This window comes from Buteo buteo, chromosome 10 (assembly GCF_964188355.1).
Source record: "Buteo buteo chromosome 10, bButBut1.hap1.1, whole genome shotgun sequence".
NCBI lineage: Eukaryota > Metazoa > Chordata > Aves > Accipitriformes > Accipitridae > Buteo > Buteo buteo.
In genome coordinates this window covers 3,267,239-3,287,337 of record NC_134180.1, presented here as the reverse complement: position 1 = coordinate 3,287,337, position 20,099 = coordinate 3,267,239, and the positions used below count along the sequence as shown (strand labels likewise).

Genomic DNA, 20,099 nt, shown 5'->3' with positions numbered 1-20,099 from the left:
TCGATAAAGGTTCTTTCCTAGGAACAAGGAGCGCTCTCATCCTTGTGTGATCTTATCTCCAGAGCATGTGTTTGGATTCTTGATGTAAAGGAGCCACAACAGAAGGGGATGGAGAGGGAGGCCAGAGATTTTCCTTTCCAAATGGTGATCTTGAGAAAGGAAACTGGATACTTACAGCAAAATCACTGTGGGGTAACCTCAGATGGTGATGAGGAGAGGAAGAAAAGGAGTTGATTTCTGTCTTTTAACAAACTGGGAGGGAGAGAGGGATGAAAGAAGGCTAAACATGGAGGAAACTAAAGGTGAGGAAAAGAGAGGTGACCATGAAAGGGAGGGAGATGATAGTGCTATCGATGAAGGAGCAATCCATTCTTCTTGTTGAAATACACCCCCCCACCCACCCCCACCTCCCCATTCAGGCTGCAAAACAGCTTAAAATAGCGTGGAAAAAGCTACTTTTGTTGCTCTGGCTTTACTTTGACACTGCTAGGAGATACAGTATTATAAGTGTTTTACCTTGCAGAAAAATTAGGCCTTAGAAGCAAGATATGAACTTTGCAAATGAGGGACTACCCTGTATGTAGTGGTGGTTCTTAATGGCTTCTATTGGATGATAAATATTCTTGATAGACTAAGGGGTTTTCTTTGGAGGCATTGCTGCTGTCATGGGGGCTAAAGATGTTGAAGGTCAGCATTCAGATTATGCATTTATGGACACACTTTGTCTTGGAGAGATTGAAATAATAGCTTTTTATTCTGCCTGTCATGACTGAGAGTAGGTTGGCATTTGAATCTTCAAAGGGTCAGTATTCTTGGCACAACTAAATCTGCTTTGAAGACAGATAACTAACCCTCAGCTTGACACATGGTCTTAGGCATTTTAAATGTGCTGTTCTCTTTTTGTTTCTGTTCCTTGTTTCAGTAATTATAGCATGTTAAACTGTGTGGGGCCTGTTTGGCCAGACCTTGTGCAGACACTGTGAAATTAACTTTCTTACCTTCTCGCATGAATCGGAGGGAAGTGACATTTCCGAAGCCTTGTGGTTGAACCTCCTGCCCATGGTACCGAGTCCCTAGTAGAGAGTGGGTACATGAGATTTAGTAATCTAATCGCTGCTTAATTGCTCTGTGTTGGTGCAAGGAGAGGCTGACGTGTAATGAGGTGGGGAGGCGAGGTGGTGTCACTATCAAAAACTTGGGGTGTGTGAAAACTGTAGCAAGAAAAGGTCTTGGAAGCTTTGGGAGGAGGTTGAACTAAGGGACAGGATGGTCTGGTCCTGTGCCAAAGCTAGTTGATAGCTTCAGGTGAGAACAATTTCTCTTGAACAGAGAGAAACCAGTGGAGAGGGTGTGAGCAGGCTGAGGATTGCCTTTGTTATGGATGAAGTTTTTAATAGCTCTCAGTGACCAAGAAGATGACAAAATTGGATTGCACCCCCTTTGAAGAAGCAGTGGTGAAGACAGAATCTGTGCTAGACTAGAAAGTCCCTGAAGAGCACCTGGTGCTGGAAGCTGTCGCTGCTGTAGTGAATTCCCTGTTATGTCATCCCTTAATGGCTTCTAAACTGGTCCTTTTATCCTAGGATGGTCTGTCTGCTCTTTTTTACTGACATAGTCATTTAATTCTTAACTCACAAGACATTTGCTTATTTATTTTCATTGTTCCTGATAATAATTCTAAGCCATTAGAGGGGAAAATTGTATTCAAAAATGCTGTTTCACACTTTATTTGTTTGATGATTTAGAGCGATAGAAAATAGCACATTTGCTGGCTTTTATAGTCTGATAATTATCCGCATCCATCAAGCCATTCCAGGGGAATAAACAAAACACCAAGAAAATTACACTATTAATGACATCCTTTATGGCAAATAGGAAGGATCTTTCTTTTGTGTTAAGGATAAAAAGGGGACCGTCCAGTTAAACTTATGTTAACAAAAGCAAACTACCATTGTAGCAAAATCATTGTCTAACACATTTGTAGCTTTGGGGCAAATACCTTCTGGACCCCTGATCCTGATGGCTGGTAGTTACAATCAGACTCAGTTTTGCAGTATACTTGGGAACCCAGAGAATTGCATGGAAGTAGACATCAGAAATGCCGGAATTAGTTTTCGTGAAACAAGTCTGTAAGCTGAAAGTCTTTCACGTAGAACAGCAAGTTCCGTATTTGTAGAGGTGATACTTAATCCATTTCAGGGACTTTCTTGTTTTGGTAGAAAGAGTAGAAAAAGGTAATTTAAAAGGATCAGTATATTACTTTCAGATTGTTGACTTCAGGGTAAGATGACATTTGAGTCACATAGCTATAACTTTTTTTTTATCTTGAGATTTTTTTCTTTTCCCCCGTTCCGTAAATCTTGTATTCCCTGGCAAAGCAGCAAGACATTATTCATGCTGTAATCTGACAAATTGCTGAGTGGCAGGTTTTCACGTTAAGCTTGGCCCTTTGTCTTGGTCAACCACTGCAAGGCTGACCCTTGGAAGTACGTACTTAAGGCATTAGTCTCTTGGTTTTTTTGCAAGCCCAGTTTCTTGGAAGTTTGATATATCTTAAAACAGTTGCTGGCTTAGCACTATTTACGTAGACTTTGCTTTTATTGGGGAACCAGGTTGAACCAGAAGAGACAGATTCTGCACTTGAAGGGGTGGCTCAAGGTCAACATTTTCGGTACTGTTGTGTTTTTTATGTTGGCTGTTGCAGATGTTTTCTCTGAAGCAGAAGTAGTCTATAAAAAGATGGTTCTTAAGAAGGGCTGTTAAAATATTTATGCTGCCACTACCACTCCTCTTTGGTTTAGGTTGTTTGGGGCAATGGAAAATCCTTGCTCTGTCTTTGCTGTGGTTAAAAGGAAGTGTCTGCTCGAGGCTGGATCAAAGTTAGTCCTGCTCTACACCTAATTCAGTCTTGCCCGGGCAGAGGGATGTCACGAAACTGCTTCTGTCAACAAGGGAGAAGCACTGGGCAGTTCTCGGTCTGGTAGTCTCGACACAGCCCAATTTGTGGATACTGTAGTCTATTTTGGCCAATTGATATAAAAGCAGTATTTTGAGGTGTGTTTCTTCTCCTTACTTTTCTCTGTGGAATGCATTTGTGCTATGATCTGAATGGGACAGGGAAGGGAAGTAGTGTTACGTGTGGTTTGTGTTTTTTTTCTGATAGGGTGGGGATTTTGTAGTATTTTTTCTAGAGGAAACCTGCCACATTTAGTATTTGGGCTGGGGTGCTGAAGGAAAATATCCATACTATGTATTCAGTCATGCATACAGAAAAGGAAATTGTTGGATATGCTTTACCATGCATAATCTAGTCAGTTGTCTCTGGAATTAAAGATGTTTTGCTGTTGATCTGAGCCCCAGCCTGTGGGTGCAAGAGGGATGGTAACAAATCATACTCAACGACAGCATTTTGTCAGTTCCCTCTGTCAAGGATTTTTGTCCCCAACAAGTGCCTGGCCGTTTTTCATAGTGAAAGTGGGAGGATAGTACCATAAGGTCGTACACAAAAGCCAGCCCTTCGTGGATGTTTATATGCTCAATAACAGTACTGCTTTGATTGCAGCAATTTCTAATCTTTCCATGTCGCCTCCATTGTTATTCTACCTTGTAATCAATCATTTTATGTCTAGATTGAGCTAGCTAGCTCAATCTGTGCAATAGTTGCAGAAGCCTTCTGTTTCTCTTACTGGTTTTAAATAGCAGCCCAAATTCTTTCTTTATTGCCTATCTTTATGTAAATCAGTCAGATTTGTGAGTGTAACTTAAAGCAGAATTTGACCTACTTTTAATTCTCTTCTGCAGTTAATGTTTTGAATTCCTAAGAATAAATGTATAAGAATGTATAGGCTCTGCTTCCTAAAAGACTGGCCCAAACAAAAAAGTTAATTTCTAAATTGGAGTCAGCTATTACCAAGAGGCTGTTCTGTGGTAGGGTATTCTGATTTGTATATTATTACATATAGTTCTTTTTTTATAAGCTGGAAATTCTTTCTCTCTTGCTGGTTTCTATCCAAGCAAGTCCTTTTACTTTGTCTCTCCATGGACCGTTCTCTAAAGCTCAGCTTGGCTTTTTACAGTCTGCAGTTTCAGATAACACAATAACCATGTTCCAATGTATTAAACTTTTAACATCCTCGAGATTCAATTAATCTTATCTTTACAACTCCCAATTATAGGCACTAATTAAGTGAAGGTTGCATTGTAGACTGGGGATATTACATTAATCATCGGCAGCCTTGTAGCCATAAATTAGTTCTTTCCCAATCCTTCAGCATTTTTCCCAGAAGGAATGGAATGTCTCATTTCCCTGTTTTAAGGGACATTAATCCCACAAAGGAGCTTTGGATCGGGATTAGTTTTATCACATTTATGTAAGCGATGAATGGTCTTTGTAGAATGAAAGCTACTAGCTTTGTCCCAGACAAATGAAATTGAATTGTCTGATAATTATGCAATTTAAGGCACTGTCAAACTTTGGTCAGAGGATGTTGGGAGTCCATTGCTATATTTATTATTTTACAAGATTAGGTGCTATGTAGTGTTTTCCCTTAGATTTTTTTTTTTAAGCCATCAGTTTAAATCGGATTAATGTCTAAATCTTGAAGCATCCTATATATGATTTCTGTCCTTTGTTATCCTTTCTAACCTGCCAGACTACAATAGGTAAATTTTGGTTTTGTACAAAAGCAATATGGGATATGACTTCCATCTATTTCTCCTGACACTGTAGATAAACTTTAGACTTGAAAATTGAGAAGCTGAGCAAGGGGACTGGCTGAAAGTCCTCTCAAATTAGGTGTATTTTGAGAGATCCTATCATAAGTAGAGTGATACTGTTTACCTGTTGTTGAGATTGTGCGGTTGCCTGCTACAATATCCTGTTTTCAGCTTGGTATAATGAGACATGATGGTTTTGACATCTTTATTGGAAATAAGAGAAATAATGCATTTTTTTATTATTCACATTGAACAAAAGTTATAGCTGGCTATAAATGTCATTCTCACAAATGTAAATTTTCAAAACTCTCTTACAAAAAATGGCATGAGCACCACATCTAATTTGATGCAGTATGTAAACAATAACTTACAAAATTCCATTGACATTATTATGCGTGTCATCATGTGAAACATGTTTAAGTATATCATGGTATTTAGTTCCCTCATTATAACCTGAATGTATAAAATCTTAGTCACCTGATTTTTGCTGCTGTGAATACTGAGGTAGTATAACTTCAAAGCAGTAAGGAAACTAACAACTCTCAGGAAGAAAAACAACCATTTGAAACTTTCCTGATTTTTGTAAATAATCATGTGTAACTTTCTGCAACTATTAGAAACTTTTTTTGCAGCTTTTTTCAAGTTGTTTTTAACATCTTCATCACATTTAAGCACAGTGAAGTGTCCAAATTGCCTGGAAGAAAACAGAAATTTCTTGTTCTTAACTTTCTGAAGTGGACTGAGCAGGTGTGCAGCAGTCATGAGCTGTTACACACCCAGAAGAGCTCAGTGAAAGGCTTCTGGGTGGTAGAAATGAAGGGTCTTTTCTATAACCTAGCGTATTATCTCTTCGCATGGCAAAACTGTTTTAGAAGTAGGACTCTGTTGCTGTTTTCCAGTGATCACAGGAGAATATTGCAATTAGGCTTGTGTGTGACTTTAGGCAGTTGATTGTTTTTCCAGAATTATGTTCAAAACTTTGTGCTTGTGGAAAACCCCCCCCTATTTCAATCAAATTCTTTTGCATTCTTTTTACACCTACTCTAGCAGACCATCTTTTAAAAAGTGCAGAAGTTGTTCCCTGTACCCTTTAATGTTGTTTTTCTCAGAAGACCCTTCTTTTTTCATTCACCTCATCAAGAAAATTATCAGATGGTTTTAATTCTGTTATTTTGTATCAGACAATACAATGCAGCATAGATAAAAGGATTGACTGCTTCAGCCATTGTGAAGGATATTTACTTTTTTGAATAAAATGAAAATTTTTTTACACAGAGTTTTCTTTGAAAAACTTAATCTTAATTTGCTGTGGATAGGCTGATGTACACAGACTCTCCTTCACACCTTTTCAGCCTATCCAAAATTTCTTGCGTGTTAGTCTTTACCATAGCCTCATGGTTTTATTTCGCTGGTATCTTTCTTGCAGAAAACATGCCTGCTGTTCCCTATGCTGATTTATATCTGTTTTTTCCAGTGGTGTATCATCACTTTGTCTTTTTGGTTTTTCCATCTACCTTGTCAAGTCCCGTGATGCTGTTTAAAAAAAATTGCAGGAAAATAACACACATCATATAACGTGTCTAAGGACTTTTATTAAAATACTGGCTTTCCTCCATGTATTATGTGTTACTGATACCTTCCAGACTTATAAAATTTTGGTTAGGTTGTATTTCCAGACATTAGTTGTAAGTGTGCTATGCTGAAAGTTATTACCACACTTGTTTCTAGCCTTCTTTTTCTTCCACTGTTTTTATGTTATAGAGCCATAATTTTTTTTTTTTCTTCTGTGTTAACTTTCTCCTAGGTACGCCATACCTCCAGAACACGGCAAGAGATTGGAACGCCTGGCGAAAGGTAAGCTTGCTTCTTCCTGGGTGTGTTCTCAGTGAAAACTGAAGCATCCCGGGAGAGGATTCTACCCTTGATTTTTAAACAGATTGATAAAGAATTGACATTGAACTGGCTGTTCTAATTTAATCTTGCAAGAGCTGCTTGATGAACCTGCATTGGTATAATAGCTTCACAGTCAGAAACCTTGTCCTCTTGTCAGTGAATTTTCCTACGAGTGCAACTGTTTTCTCAAAGCCTTGGTATTCTGAGATGCCATGACTCTAACTAAAATTGATGGGGGGAAAAAAAAGTCCTTGAATTTTGAGGCATTGAGACCAAATGCTTCCATGTCTGGAAAATGGGTTTAATGAGAGCCATCATGCATCTCCATGTGTAATATGAGGTTTGCGACAGAGAGGTGAGAAATGTTGCTCCAGCTGTGTGGAGTGCAGCCTGGGGGAGTCTTCCTGGTACCCTCCTGACGCACATTCTGGTTCTGCAGGGAAATAGGATGGTAGAAACTATTCTTTCTTCTACACTGTAAATGTTACATATACAGTATTAGCATTGATTACTTTCAGTCTTAAGTAGGAAAGTGCTTACAAATTCAGCAACAGCATTCACAGAAAATCACTAGTGGAGTTCTCGCTTCCCTGTATAATGATACATGATACGCGCTGTGTTTGCTGGCTTTCCTTTTATTCCAGCCTCATCCTCCTTTATCTTTTCAGTGTAATAAAGGCCACCTCAAAAAAAAAAAAAAAAAAAGGGGCAGGGCTAGCTTGAGCTGTGATAAACTTCCACCTCTCATCAGGCTGTCTGTAAATTTTTGGCCTGACAAAGCACCAGCCTCAGCTGCCTGTGAACATACCTCGTGTATGAGTTCTTGCCTGACCACCTGCCAAGGTCATCCTGTAAGTGGCCGCCCACCCCCAGCATGAGCAACAGCAAGCGCAGAGTTTGGTGTCCTGGCCTTGGCATTTCTGCTGATTTCCAGTTGGTAATGCTGGAAGCCTCAGGGAAGATGTCTGACTGCAGAAGTATATATTTTTTTAATTTGTTGATGTTGTGTTTGATTTTTGTTACTATTTTCATTCACTTGCAAATGTTCTAGGCGCTGCCCAGCTAAAAAAAGCTCCTGTCCCAGGATAATTAACTCAAAATCTATGTGTTTCATCTTCAGTGAGGCATACTTTAATGATTTAAATCTGTTGTTGAAGTTAGTGCAGCAGAAGCAGGCAGGAAAATCTGGAAGACTGCATTCTGATGCAAAATAAAAAAAGTTCTCAAACTGTTTTGCCAGAAAGTAGGCAAATTCCTAGTAATGGCATTTCTTGCTGACAGTCTGACATTCTATTGGACGTTTCATAGATGAATTAAAAAGGGGAGGATGTTGAAGGGAGTGACTGGTTGTGTAGGATAAATGGAGATAAATGTCCTAGGGCATGGTAGTGTTGTTTTCCTGTGCACTGAGAGCCATGATCCCTAAATACAAATAATATTGAAAGTTGCTGCTCAGAAATGTTGTCTTTCAAAGCTACAGTTCAGTTTAGTCATTTGCCAGGTTTTATAAAAGTTACTTTTTCATCTATTAAAAAGTCAATAAATCCAGATGACCTGTGTTCTGTAGAATCTGAAATACCACACCGAAGTCTGACATAAGTAATACTAAATCTCTTGCTGTTTGTAACTTATTTTTACTGATCATCGATTTTTGAGACACATTGATGGTTGGCAACGTATAAACCAGAAGCAAATTATCAATGATCTCGTCTTCATTTTAGTTTTTGCTTGCTTAGTACCTTTTAGAAGTTAGAATGGGTAATGTTTTGAAACTGCAATGAAACAGTATCGCTGCTTGGGCATTCTCCCTGTCCTATGCATCAGTGGTCTATACTATGAAGAAGTTTACTATGGAGAAATGAGTGTGCAATTAATATGGAAAATGAATAGCTGAGCTGTAAATGGGCTCACTGGGAGAGCTATGGAGCCCGTGGAGAGAATGTTAATGTGTTGCCATGTTATTGGTGCTAATCACTTAAAATGTGCTTCTTTATTAGTAGTTTTAATGAGAGCCACTTAAACTGTGCATTAAAAAGAGGAAATGCAGAGAGGGACGACAGACTGGGTAGCAGACAGTCATAATTTTAATTGAAATGCTTTTAGTACAAAAATATAAGAAAACCTGGAATCCAGTAATCCTTTTCACTTTCTGAAACCCATTCCATTATGTCTCATCAATTAGTTTTGTATCCAGAGCTTGGGTTATTTATTTTCCTAAATGGTGATGTTTTTTAATCCCTATAAACACATAATTTGTTAGTGAATCACCCACTTGGAGTGAAACACATGGTCTAGGGGAAAATGGTGTTACATTGGTTGAGCTGATGTTTCTGGGAGCGAAGTGCTGACATCAAGGGGTTTATTCCGTTTTAACCACAATTTTAGTATTTTTAATTATTTGTGATTTGTTTTAATAGCTCAGCATGGATCTTGTAGCTATGGTAGAATGTAACACTTAATAGTGCTGAGATGCTGAGTCAGATCGTACTGTCTCTGCCAGACTGGGTAGTGACAACTGTGGCCAGTGGATGAGTGTCCCTCCTTCCACTGCCTTGTGATGGACATGTTTTGTTTCCTTTCTTTCTTTTGACTGAATATTAACATCTGCATGCCTTTTTTTTTAAAAATTTTTTTTCTTTTCCTTTTGGGGTGATATGTAGGGCAGATCGGTCTGGAATCTTATGAGTACTTTCCCATGAATAATATACCAGCCCATCAGAGAAGGTGTAAGAAGGACATGGCAGTGTTTGGAATAGATGATGCGTGGTTGCTACTTTTTCTTTGTCCGTATTCAGAAAAGGCGTGGCTCAGGGTTTAAGGTACTAGCCAAAACTTGAGGTGAACAGGTTCTGTTTCTTAATTTGCTAGGATTTTACTGAGATTTTGACCAAGATACTTATTCCCAGAAATGGAAGACTTAGATGCTAACTCTCAACTTGAATGGGATTTAGACTTCTATGCCTCAACATGCAAGTTTTTGTCACAAAATTTACGTGGTATTTTAAACAATGAGGGACGTGCCAATTACTGGCATCTTCAGTTGTATGCCTATTGTTTTGATCTATATAAAGTATTTAGGCAGGCTTTCATTTTGTCAGCTTGTCTCTGCTTAAATAACTGATTGGATATAATATTCCTATAGTGATACTCCTCTTTTTAATGTCTGTACAGGATTTTTTCCAGGAAGCTCTCAGGGATGTGATGCTTTCCTCCGTCACAAGATGACCCTCATTTCGCCCTCAATCTTGAAGAAGTATGGAATTCCTTTTGACCGGGTATGTACAAAGGATGCATTGAATACACTGGCAAGTTGTTGAGGTGCACAAAGCACAACACCCCTCTTTTAAGGAAACAATTCATCGCAAGCCGCTGGGGAGCAATTTGCTTAATTTCTAAATGCATTATTATGCTAAATGTATCCTATCAGTTTAAACCAGGTGGCTGCCTGTAAATGAAGATTTGTGGTTTGGCTAAGACACTTTCTGTGAAGTGCTTCTCTTCATAAAAGCTTTCACTACAACTAACTTTGTCAATTAGCCTCTCCAGGTAGAGAGGGGCAAATTGTAATACAGATGCTATGGCTTATCAATAGGCAGCATAACTCATTGGTAATTCTTGAACGCAGACTTTTTTCTCCTGGATCCAGTATGAACCAAAACCTGGAGTTAGACGTGCTGGTTCTCTGTTGTGTAAGCATTTGTTTTATGCTAAGCCAGTAAGGATCCATGAATCTCTTAAGCCCTCTTACTTGAAATGAGGGGTCATGTTTATTTGGTATGATCGTTTTAATATGCTTATTCTTAAAGTCTTCTGGCAAGAAGTAAATCTCCTCAGCCAAGCATGCTTACCACGGATTTAGTATCTGTGCAGAATCAGTCAAACAGCTATTGCTGCTGTGTGTTACTGGCACAGAGAGCCTGTCCTGCTAGGGTGTCCTGCCTTTGGATGTGGGAAAACGAATTGAGTTAGAGGTACTGGGATTCTTAACTCCAGTGGGAAGTGTCAAAGAATGCTGGGTTTAAACTGATTTCATCCTTCCCCATCCCCTTTGCATCATCATCTGTAGATACTATGGCCATCTTTTTCTAAGTAAGAACTCTTGAGTTCTGATATTTTTTCCTTTTCCTTTTTTTTTTTTAAAAAAAAAAAAGCATGGTTTTGTTAGAGTTAGTCCACCTGAGACAAAGTGTAGCGCCTATTTGATGAGCCTCGTGATTCTTTGAGATGGAAGTAAAAGATCTTGGCTCTTTTATAGCATAAAAACTATGAATTCATTCAATTTACTGCTCCAGAGGCTGTTTCATTTTTCCTAGTGGAAGGCTGTGATGAATGAAATTTGAAGCATGATCATCTGGCTTGTCAGATGAGCTTGCTGCCAGTGCAGGGGAGACTTGCACGAAGCAATGTGGTGCTTATGGTTCAACATCAGTGGCTAGACTTGGCCTAGTTTGCACATGATGGTTGATATTAAATTGTTCATAGAGAGCAACAAACCGTTTTTCTTGTAATTCTATCTGTGGAACCTAATTCCCAAGTGCGAAAACACGGGTACCTGCTACACATGCTTGAAAATAACAATGAAAATACCTAATTGTGGGACCTGAATTTTTTGGTATGGTTTTTCACTTTACAAATTTCAGGAAAGTGGATATGTGGATTGGAATATGGGAGGCATCTCAGTTTAATGCATAGATGCCCCTCTGAGAAATGACTTTTGATAGAGGATAAGAGACATTCTCTAGCCCGACCATATTCAGAAAAGAATACAAAAATCTGTAGCAAGTGCAAGCTCCTGAAAAATCCATCTGACCTTATCTTTATTTATTGGCCTAAACTGTAAATTTTAAGGATCTCTTGTTATGCTTCTTTGTGCTTCAGTTTCAATTGAACACTATGTTTTGCTGCTTCTTGCGGTGTTTTCCTTATGAAGTTGTTTTAACCAGAAGCTGTAAGTGGTGCAATAATTGGCTGAACAGAGCCTAAAAAGTGTGCACTGCTTATCTAAAGAAGCAGCTGAAAATAATAATTTAAAAAGTACCTGTTGGTGCACACAAGCCGTTCTAAGTGAAGTTTGCCATGTGATCCTCCAGTGACATGCAGTCGTCCTGCAGAATGGAGGAGAATAGGAAATGGGAATTAATTTCTGCCATTTTGTTCAAGCAGCATGTTGGGGAAGTGCTCTTGGGTCTGCTGGAGGTCAGAAAGTGAAGGAAATTCTTGCGGGACTTCAAATGTTTGAAAGTTGTAGGTGGGCATATTTTTCTTTAGAATAATACACTGTTATATGTTTGCTTTTCCATCTATCTGAGGAAAGTGGCATTGATTAGTAATTAGTATACTAAGTGATTTCTGACCAATAACCAAGCAAGAGGAGGAAAGGAGTCTGTAAAAAGGCAATAGAGGAAAACTTCCCTTCCAAGGTTATCCCAAGTCATCTTTGCTGAGTTGTATGGTGATAGGGATGGGATACAAAGTGGCTTAAATAAGGGAGTTTCTAATTTATTGCTTGGTAAGAAGTCTTTACCTGCTTAGCTAGGCTTCCTACTATGAGTCTTTTGATTTGTGACATGAAGGTTTTTTGCAGATTGATGTCTGGTGTCTCCTTCATGCTGAGTATATGTAGAAATCTCAGTGATAAGAATATGATTCTTGTCTCCCTATTTTTTACAAAAAAACCCCCAAAACCTAACAAACCACACCAGTGTACACACAGAGGACAATATTAATGCCAAACCCAAACTTTCTTTTTTAAAGCAAGAGTGATTATTTACATGTTACTTAAATATAATTCCTAATCTTGATTTACAGAATGGGGGGGAAGTGTTTGGTTTTGTGGGTTTTTTTTTTTTGTTTTTGTGTTTTTTTTTTATGATAGCTACTTTCTTCTCTATGGCACTCACTGGAAGGATATTTTTAAATGTAAAAAAGAGGAGGAGTTCTCTTTAGTCTGAGCAGCCTATATCTGAATACCTCCTGTCCTGAAATAGTAGCTTTTGAAGGAGGATCGCTATTATTCAGAAACAGTGAACATTTGCCATTTTCCTTTAGAAACAGAGATAGGATCCCTTAATCTAAATTCTTGGCAGATTTCAATGAAGTGAATAGGCATGCATTTATAAATCTCTGTAATGGTATTTACTTCTGGAAAAAAGAAACAGATCAATACTAGGGCTTTTTAATAATTAAAAATGTGTATTTCTGTAATCTCCTATTGATTTCTCCATTTATTCCTCAAGAGCTTGCAGAAGTCAGTAAATTTAGGGCTTTCTTCGTGAGTGGCAGTTTGTGCTGGCTTTCCTTCAATAGTTATTACTTTTCTGCATGGCCTATCCATCATCTTGAGTGCTTTCTAATTTATTGTAGGGATAATGTTGACAGCAGTGACATGGAGGACATACACTGTGGGCTTGAAATGAAGACACCAGGATGTAGATTTCCTGACAGAAACATAATCTTTCTGTCTTCTGAAGTTAGCAATCTACCACTCTGCTTTGATTTATGGAGGGGGCTGGATGGGAGGATGCTCTGTGAAGCTAGGTACAGAGTGGACTTCAGTACCTCTCATTCAGAAATACTGCAGAAGCTTCTTGTATTATCATATCAATTTTTATTCTATACTTTTTCTTTTTAAATTACTCTGCTAACGTTAATAACATTAGCAAGTTTAGGTGTTAGTCCAGCCAAGTGTGTAAATGTTTTAGCTTCTGCATCTTTACATTTTCAATTTGGATTCATCCTTGTGTTTATAAGTGTAAGTCCTTTGAAATGTCTGTAGGCTCTGAACTGCTGTATTGTGAGTTACTGCTGGTGGGAGGGAATCCAAATGGAGTTGCTTGGCATGTGACTGCTATGAAAGGTCTGTCAGCACTTCTGGGTTGGAAAGACAGGGAAGGTCAAATTTTGCTTCTTTCCTAATCCACAGAAGGGAGGTGCTGTCACGTGCTTGCTAAGCTAGAGAGCTGGACTGGAAGGATTGCTCCAAGTGCACTATGTCACTGCCAGTTGCTCTTATGATCTGTGCCATAATCAACATTTCCGTCCCCCCCCCCAGTCTTCTCTGCAGAAGATGTAAAAAGAGGATTTTCTAGAAGCGTTGCAGATTGATTGGCCTCTGATTACAGCTGTAATCTGTAGAGTAATGTCTGTAATGCTTATTGTTTTAATTTTACGTAAGTAGACAAATGGTGGGCTGTAATTTTTTGGGTGTTTCACTTTTGTGTGAACAAATGGGAGTAAGACTGATAAATGTGGGTGGGGAAATAAATGAAGTGAAAGGTAGCATGTACTTCAGTAGGACCGAGCAATGTGGAATGCAAGTTAGGACAGAAATCCAGTTTTCTTGGCTCCACTAGCATGGTGGTGGGAGTATAAATTTGGACTTAGCATGAGCTGAAGTGGTCACAATCTAAAGATTTATTTATTGCTCTTTTGGAATGCTGCAGCCTGAGACCCTTTTTGTAACTGGAGCCTGTGAGTCTAAATAGTTCAGATGTTCTGACCCCTTCCATCTATTGTATTGCCTTTTTTCCTTAAAGGAATACTTCAGTATTTCTGCAGTTAACTAGAAATTGTTCTAGGTTTAACGAAGAGTTGGCAGTGACTATTCTGCCTATCCTCCAGTTGAAAGAGAGATTTAACCAGTGATTTATTTTTTTTAATAGGTCTCTGTTCTCAAGCTGCTATGTTAACTGATCTGTGGGGTATCTCTTTGTCTTTTTTTTCTCTGTTTTTCAGATCACCCAAGAAGCTGGAGAGTTTATGATTACATTTCCTTATGGTTACCATGCTGGCTTCAATCATGGCTTCAACTGTGCTGAATCTACCAACTTTGCCACTTTGCGGTGGATTGACTATGGAAAAATGGCAACCCAAGTAGGTGTCTGTTTGGATGAAGGGTTACTTAAAACCACTAGCTTGTGAAATACAAAGGAATGAGAGCGGGAGACTTAACCTCAAGAACAAAGTGGAAAGTGCTGTTGTTTTGACGATGTGCTCTTTCATTGTGCCATGTTGCTGTTTTATGCCTGTTGATAATTTATGTCATTTTGAGGGCTTAGTAATGACTTTCTCAAATGCTAGGTGTTGCATATGCCTTGTGAAGAGGTTGTTTTGAAACTAGTTAGGTTAGGATTAGTTTTCTGATGCATCCAGACTGCATTTCACAGTGAATAAGGTGACAGATATAACTGAATACAATTCATTAGGTACACACTGAAGGGGAAGGAGTAAGCTGGAAATACTTTTAAGCTTTAATGAGACTATGGTAATAACTATTTTAAAATATCTGAATTTCTCTAATCTATGCACTCAGTTAAGTTTTGAAGAGGAGAGTCATGCTGAGATGACTTTGTGTGGCTATTTCTTGTTTGGGCAAATTTCTTGTATGTTTTGTTACTTTTGACAGTTCTGAAGTCAGTGATGGTTTTCACAACAGCATACGTACAGCATTCTCTTATTTTTAAGTGTGAAGTGTAACTGATTCAGTAGGATCTGTGAATTTTTAAATTGGGGATCAATTCCACACAGTCTTTGAGGAAAGGATAAATGATTATAGAGAGGGTAGTGTTTAAAAATTGCCTCAGATGTCCCTTCCCAGAAAGGTAGACTTAGTTTTCACTCTAGAATAGCATTTATAATATCTCCTTCACTTAATTTTCTTTTATCAACTCAGCTTGGCTCTGTAACTTTTGTAATGCATCCTAATGCTTTCTTCTGGGCAAAACCACCTCTGTTCAAAATGGACTGCAAGTACATCTTTGTCTCAGTCTTTGGAACAATGTAGTGATGTCCGTTTTTCCTTTACAAAAGTTTATGTTCCGAGAGTAGCAAAAGGTAGATGATTACTTAATAGTGTCATTCTCTTCTCAGCTTTGGGATCCTGGGGTCCTTGACAGCACCCTTTTTAACCATCCACCTTTTTGCTGTAATGCCTTTGGCTATTTTTGAGCCAAGCTGAAACTTTCTGCACAGAATTATATTTGGTAGTGATCAATGTTGTGTGTTAATCAGCCTGAGTGGCTGCTTTGTGACTAATGTGAGTCACTCTTTTTTGCTTCTGGAGGTTAGTACTGTTTCTGACACTGCAGGCTTCAAGGGATCCTGTAGAATTGCAAAAAAAACCCCATGCTGTTTCTTCCTATTTTTCCTTTTTAATTAGTGAACATCATTAACCCAAGTAGAAAAGAAGTTGGTTGTCACCCCACAGAACCTTTTTTCCTGCTTTTTCCCCCTGCTTGGTATTCTATATCCTCCCTCAGCAACTGCAGGCAGTCAGTCTTTGACTATCCAATGGCACAATAATTGATGTCTGAGAAGCTCGTCCTGTGGAAAGCAAGCTCAGCCAGCCAGGTTCCCAAAAGGTGAAGTGTCTGTCTTGTTTACTTTTTTCAGTAATATTCAGCCCATGGTTTCAAGGACTCTACTATTAGCCAACAAATTTGGCATTTGAGCTTTCTCCTGTTCTAAAATAGACAGATTTTATTATTTCATTTCTGAAACTACAGTGGTGTTAAAGCATCTTCTGTTAGACACACTGGGGGTTGTGCCATGAAATATAAAATGAAATATGCCATGAAATATAAAATACATGAACTCACTGTGCCAGTGGGGTAATACCTCTAAATTGCTACTAATGGCAACTGAAATGATTCTCACAACAGAAAATTCCCTGTGGTGAAAATTTATGTATTTGTCCTCTCTGTCTCACACTAGTGTTAAAGTAGTGAACCCTATGCTGGTGTTTGTAATCTCTTCATATCCCATCAAGGCTGTAGACCAGACCCTGTGGCCGTAATTGAGGCTCCAGGGCCAGGTGGAGGCTGGAGTGGGACTCCTACATTTGAATTTGTTCTGGAGTTAAAGGTATGGTAAGAAAACCCTAGAACCATAAGAGGCCTCAAATCAGCGTTAAGTGTCTTAAACTCAAAAATAGCCAAGCAAACTTGGTTTGAAAATTTTAAAAATCGTGTTTGTCTGCTGTGACCTTGTATACGAGGTTTATCTGTAGCAAATGGTCATGGTATTACACCCCAGAAAATGGGGTTTATCATGGAAATTCTGACAGACCCTTAACTACAGCAGTGCCAGCAGGCACCACTCTAATATTAAAAGCAATTTTGGGTTCAGCCATGTGTTCACAAACAAGTGACATTTGGGAAGTGCAGTTTTAGATTGAGCCTCCATGCTTACATTGTTAAGCAGCGTAGCGTGAAATTACTGAACAAGCAGCATAGAGAGCTCTGAGCAAATCTAGGGAGAGAAAGTTGAAGTGTGGAAGGAGACGCCCAATTTATTTCCATTGCACTCAGTGACACTTGTCTGTTCAGAGATTTCCATTTAATATTGCTTAAACCACACACTGCATACATGTTAATTAACCCTTTGATACCTTACTATCAGGTTCCAGATGAGGTATGAATGCTGTTACACTGTAAGGGCAAAAGGTTTGTTTAAATCTCATTTTAAGTTAAACAGGGACTTAATGAAATATCAACTGACTGTGTACACTTGAGCTACCTGCACGTTTGTGGAGAAAGAATTTGTGAAGAGGGACATCCTGGAGTGTGTGATTTTTGGTTAACTACTGCACGTTTGCTAAATTTAAAAAAATGGCTGTATTGATTTCTCTGCTGTCAGGCACAATTAGATTATCCTTGCCCACATCTGAGGAGGTTTGGTTGTTTTTTTTCTTGTCATATACTCGTTTATAAAGTTCTTGGAAACTCTTGACTGGGCAGCACTCTGCAGGTACATGCTCTTGCTGCACTGAAACATTTGGCTGGAAGGTGATTGTTCTCCTTTCCTCGGGTCAGCAATATGGCTATCTTGTCCTACCAGTACTCATGAGATGGGTAACAAGGTAAGGTTCAAAATTAGCCAATTGTTCGCCTGGACATTATCCTGGGGCTGAAATCTGGATTCTGCTCTACTGAGAGTGATATATGTCAATGGCACAGTGTTAGAGCTCACATAGCAAGGTAATGGCTCACCTCAGAGAAACATAGACAGAGCCATGCTAATTGCCTGCCAGATGGATGAAATGTTGTGGTAACCACAGCAGAACCTGCTTAGGCTGTAAAAAAAATACATAATAACCAGACTGAAGTTTAAAGATCAGCTTCGTAGACACTGGTTCTGCTTTAATTGTAGAACGAGGATCAGCATTAGCAAAAAAACCCCAATGGCTGCAGAGTTGTGTAGGAAACTAATAGTGGGTAAATATGCGTGTTTCTGTGTAAGCTTGTAACCAAGATGAACAGATGCTTAAATTCAAGTGGAAACTGGTTTGGTGAATACCCAAGTGAATAAACTAGCTGTCCTGTTTGGTTCAAAGCTTTTTGAGAACCTAGAGAGAGGTTTTGGAGTCTCTTTCAGAACCGCTTAGGAGAAGTTGATGTGCAGGAGTGGAAGGGTATATGTGTAATGGTAACTAGGGTGTGATGCTGGGTTTCATGTCTTTAGATGGAAGCTGTAACCATTGCTGACAAGTAGCCTCTTAGCGTAAGAACGTATTGACCAAAACGTCTTTATTAACTAAACATAGGACCGATACAGAGAGATAAATTTGCATCTTCATCTGTATCAGATGTCTCTGGTATCTGTTTAGCATGTCCCAGGCTCAGGTGGGGAGTTTGGGAGCTGATGGCTTTTGGCACATGGGTTACCACAAATGTTCAGCAGAATTCTCTACTTTCTCTCTTTAGTTTTTCCCTGGTCTTGTTTCAGCTTTTCAGTTATAGCCAGTGCTTGCCTTTTAAGTCTGATTTGCTGATCCTTCTAATAATTGCTTCTCTAGCCTCAATGCAGAGTGCTGGTATGTGACAGACAAAATTCATGTCATCTCTCATGATGTGTCTAAATCCTCAGGACTGATTGCTCTCTGTTCTTAGCAAATGCCAATCTCCTTAGATTCAGAGGAAGGGTATAACATTCTCCTTTACTTCATGTCTTTAATTATATGGTGGTGTACCACTGGGAAATAGATGTCTTGCCTACAGCTGGACATTGTGTCCAGAAGTGTAAGAATTAACAGCTCTTTAAGTGTTATCCCATTTATTGTCAATGTAAATGTCTCCATCTGTCCTCGAGGAACCTTGTGTTGCAGCTGACTTCTTCCAGTCAAGGTGACTTTGAGGCCAACCACAGCTTGCCTATTCCACCTAATCTGTGTGAAAAGCTGTGGCTGAACAGCACATCTGTCAGTTACTTGTCTAGGGATGGGAGAGAGACCTTCAGTTAATCTTGGGGCTCCCATAGATAATCCTGGTGTGCTGTCACTAGGTCTTTCCAAATACGTGATGGGAATTCATTTCAGCATTCTTTGCAGATCAAGCTCTGGCAGGGAATGCTCTTTTTAAGATACAGTCCTATTTGACTAACATGAGTATCAGTCTGTCACAGTGTGCAAAGTAAAAAGAGATCCAGAAGAAATGAGTCAAAAGGGGTTTTGATAGTGTTGGAGATACTGGCACAATATTTCAGGAGTCAGCTGAAATCTGAATACTCTGCTTCTCTGCTTTAGACCTTAACATTACTGATCAAATACTACAGTTGAGTAGGCATGGTTTTATTTGTATATGCTACAGTTAACGTTTACCTGCATAGGCGGAGCCTAGAAAATTAGGGTGAAATATTTTCCTTTGTACTCTGTAGTTGGAGTTTTTTGGTCATTTGTCTTCCATTAACTTTGTCATGTTTCTGGTTTTTTTTTTTTCCTTTTTTTTTTTCTTTGTTTGGTTGTTGAAGAAGGCCTGGTGAATGAAAGGCAGTGAATGATAATTTTCATTCCTTACAGCCTGGAGGGTTTTTTTTGTTTGCTTGTTTTGCTGCATGAGCCTGCAGTTCCTTCCTGCATTACTGTTCTGGTTTGCTTTGTTTCTGAAAACTCTTGGATGCAACCATTGACAGACAGAGGGTCTTAATAGCTGTGTATTTGACTAAACAACCCTTTTAAACCCAAGTGTTTTAGTGAAGTGACCTTCCTGAAGTCTCCTGATGTCCTGGTTTCAGCTAGGATAGAGTTAATTTTCTTTCTGGTAGCTGGTATAGTGTTATGTCTTGGGTTCAGTATGAGAAGAATGTTGATAACGCACTGATGTTTTCGGTTGTTGCTAAGTAATGTTTATACTAAGTCAAGGATTTTTCAGCTTCTCATGCCCAGCCAGCAAGAGAAGGCTGGAGGGGCACAAGAAGTTGGGAGGGGACACAGCCAGGACAGCTGACCCAAACTGGCCAGCGGGGTATTCCATACCATGCGACGTCATGCCCAGTATATAAACTGGGGGCAGTTGGCCTGGGAGGGATCGCTGCTTGGGAACTAATTGGGTATCCGTCAGCAAGTGGTGAGCAATAGCGTTGTGCATCACTTGTTTTGTATATTCCAATCCTTTTATTATTATTATTATTGTCATTTTATTATTGTTACTATAATCATTATTAGTTTCTTCCTTTCTGTTCTACTAAACTGTTCTTATCTGAACCCACAAGTTTTA

The 20,099-nt window shown here is 39.0% G+C and overlaps 1 protein-coding gene across 4 annotated transcripts in view; it reads left to right on the top strand.

Moving 5' to 3' along the window:
* Nucleotides 1–20,099, top strand: part of KDM4B (lysine demethylase 4B) — a 94,146-nt gene that overhangs the window by 30,451 nt on the left and 43,596 nt on the right. For all 4 annotated transcript variants that reach the window (XM_075038024.1, XM_075038023.1, XM_075038022.1 and 1 more), the window contains 3 exons: nt 6,521–6,570; nt 9,781–9,884; nt 14,344–14,481. In XM_075038024.1, the coding sequence (XP_074894125.1) occupies nt 6,521–6,570; nt 9,781–9,884; nt 14,344–14,481 (292 nt within the window). The remainder of the gene's footprint in view (nt 1–6,520; nt 6,571–9,780; nt 9,885–14,343; nt 14,482–20,099) is intronic.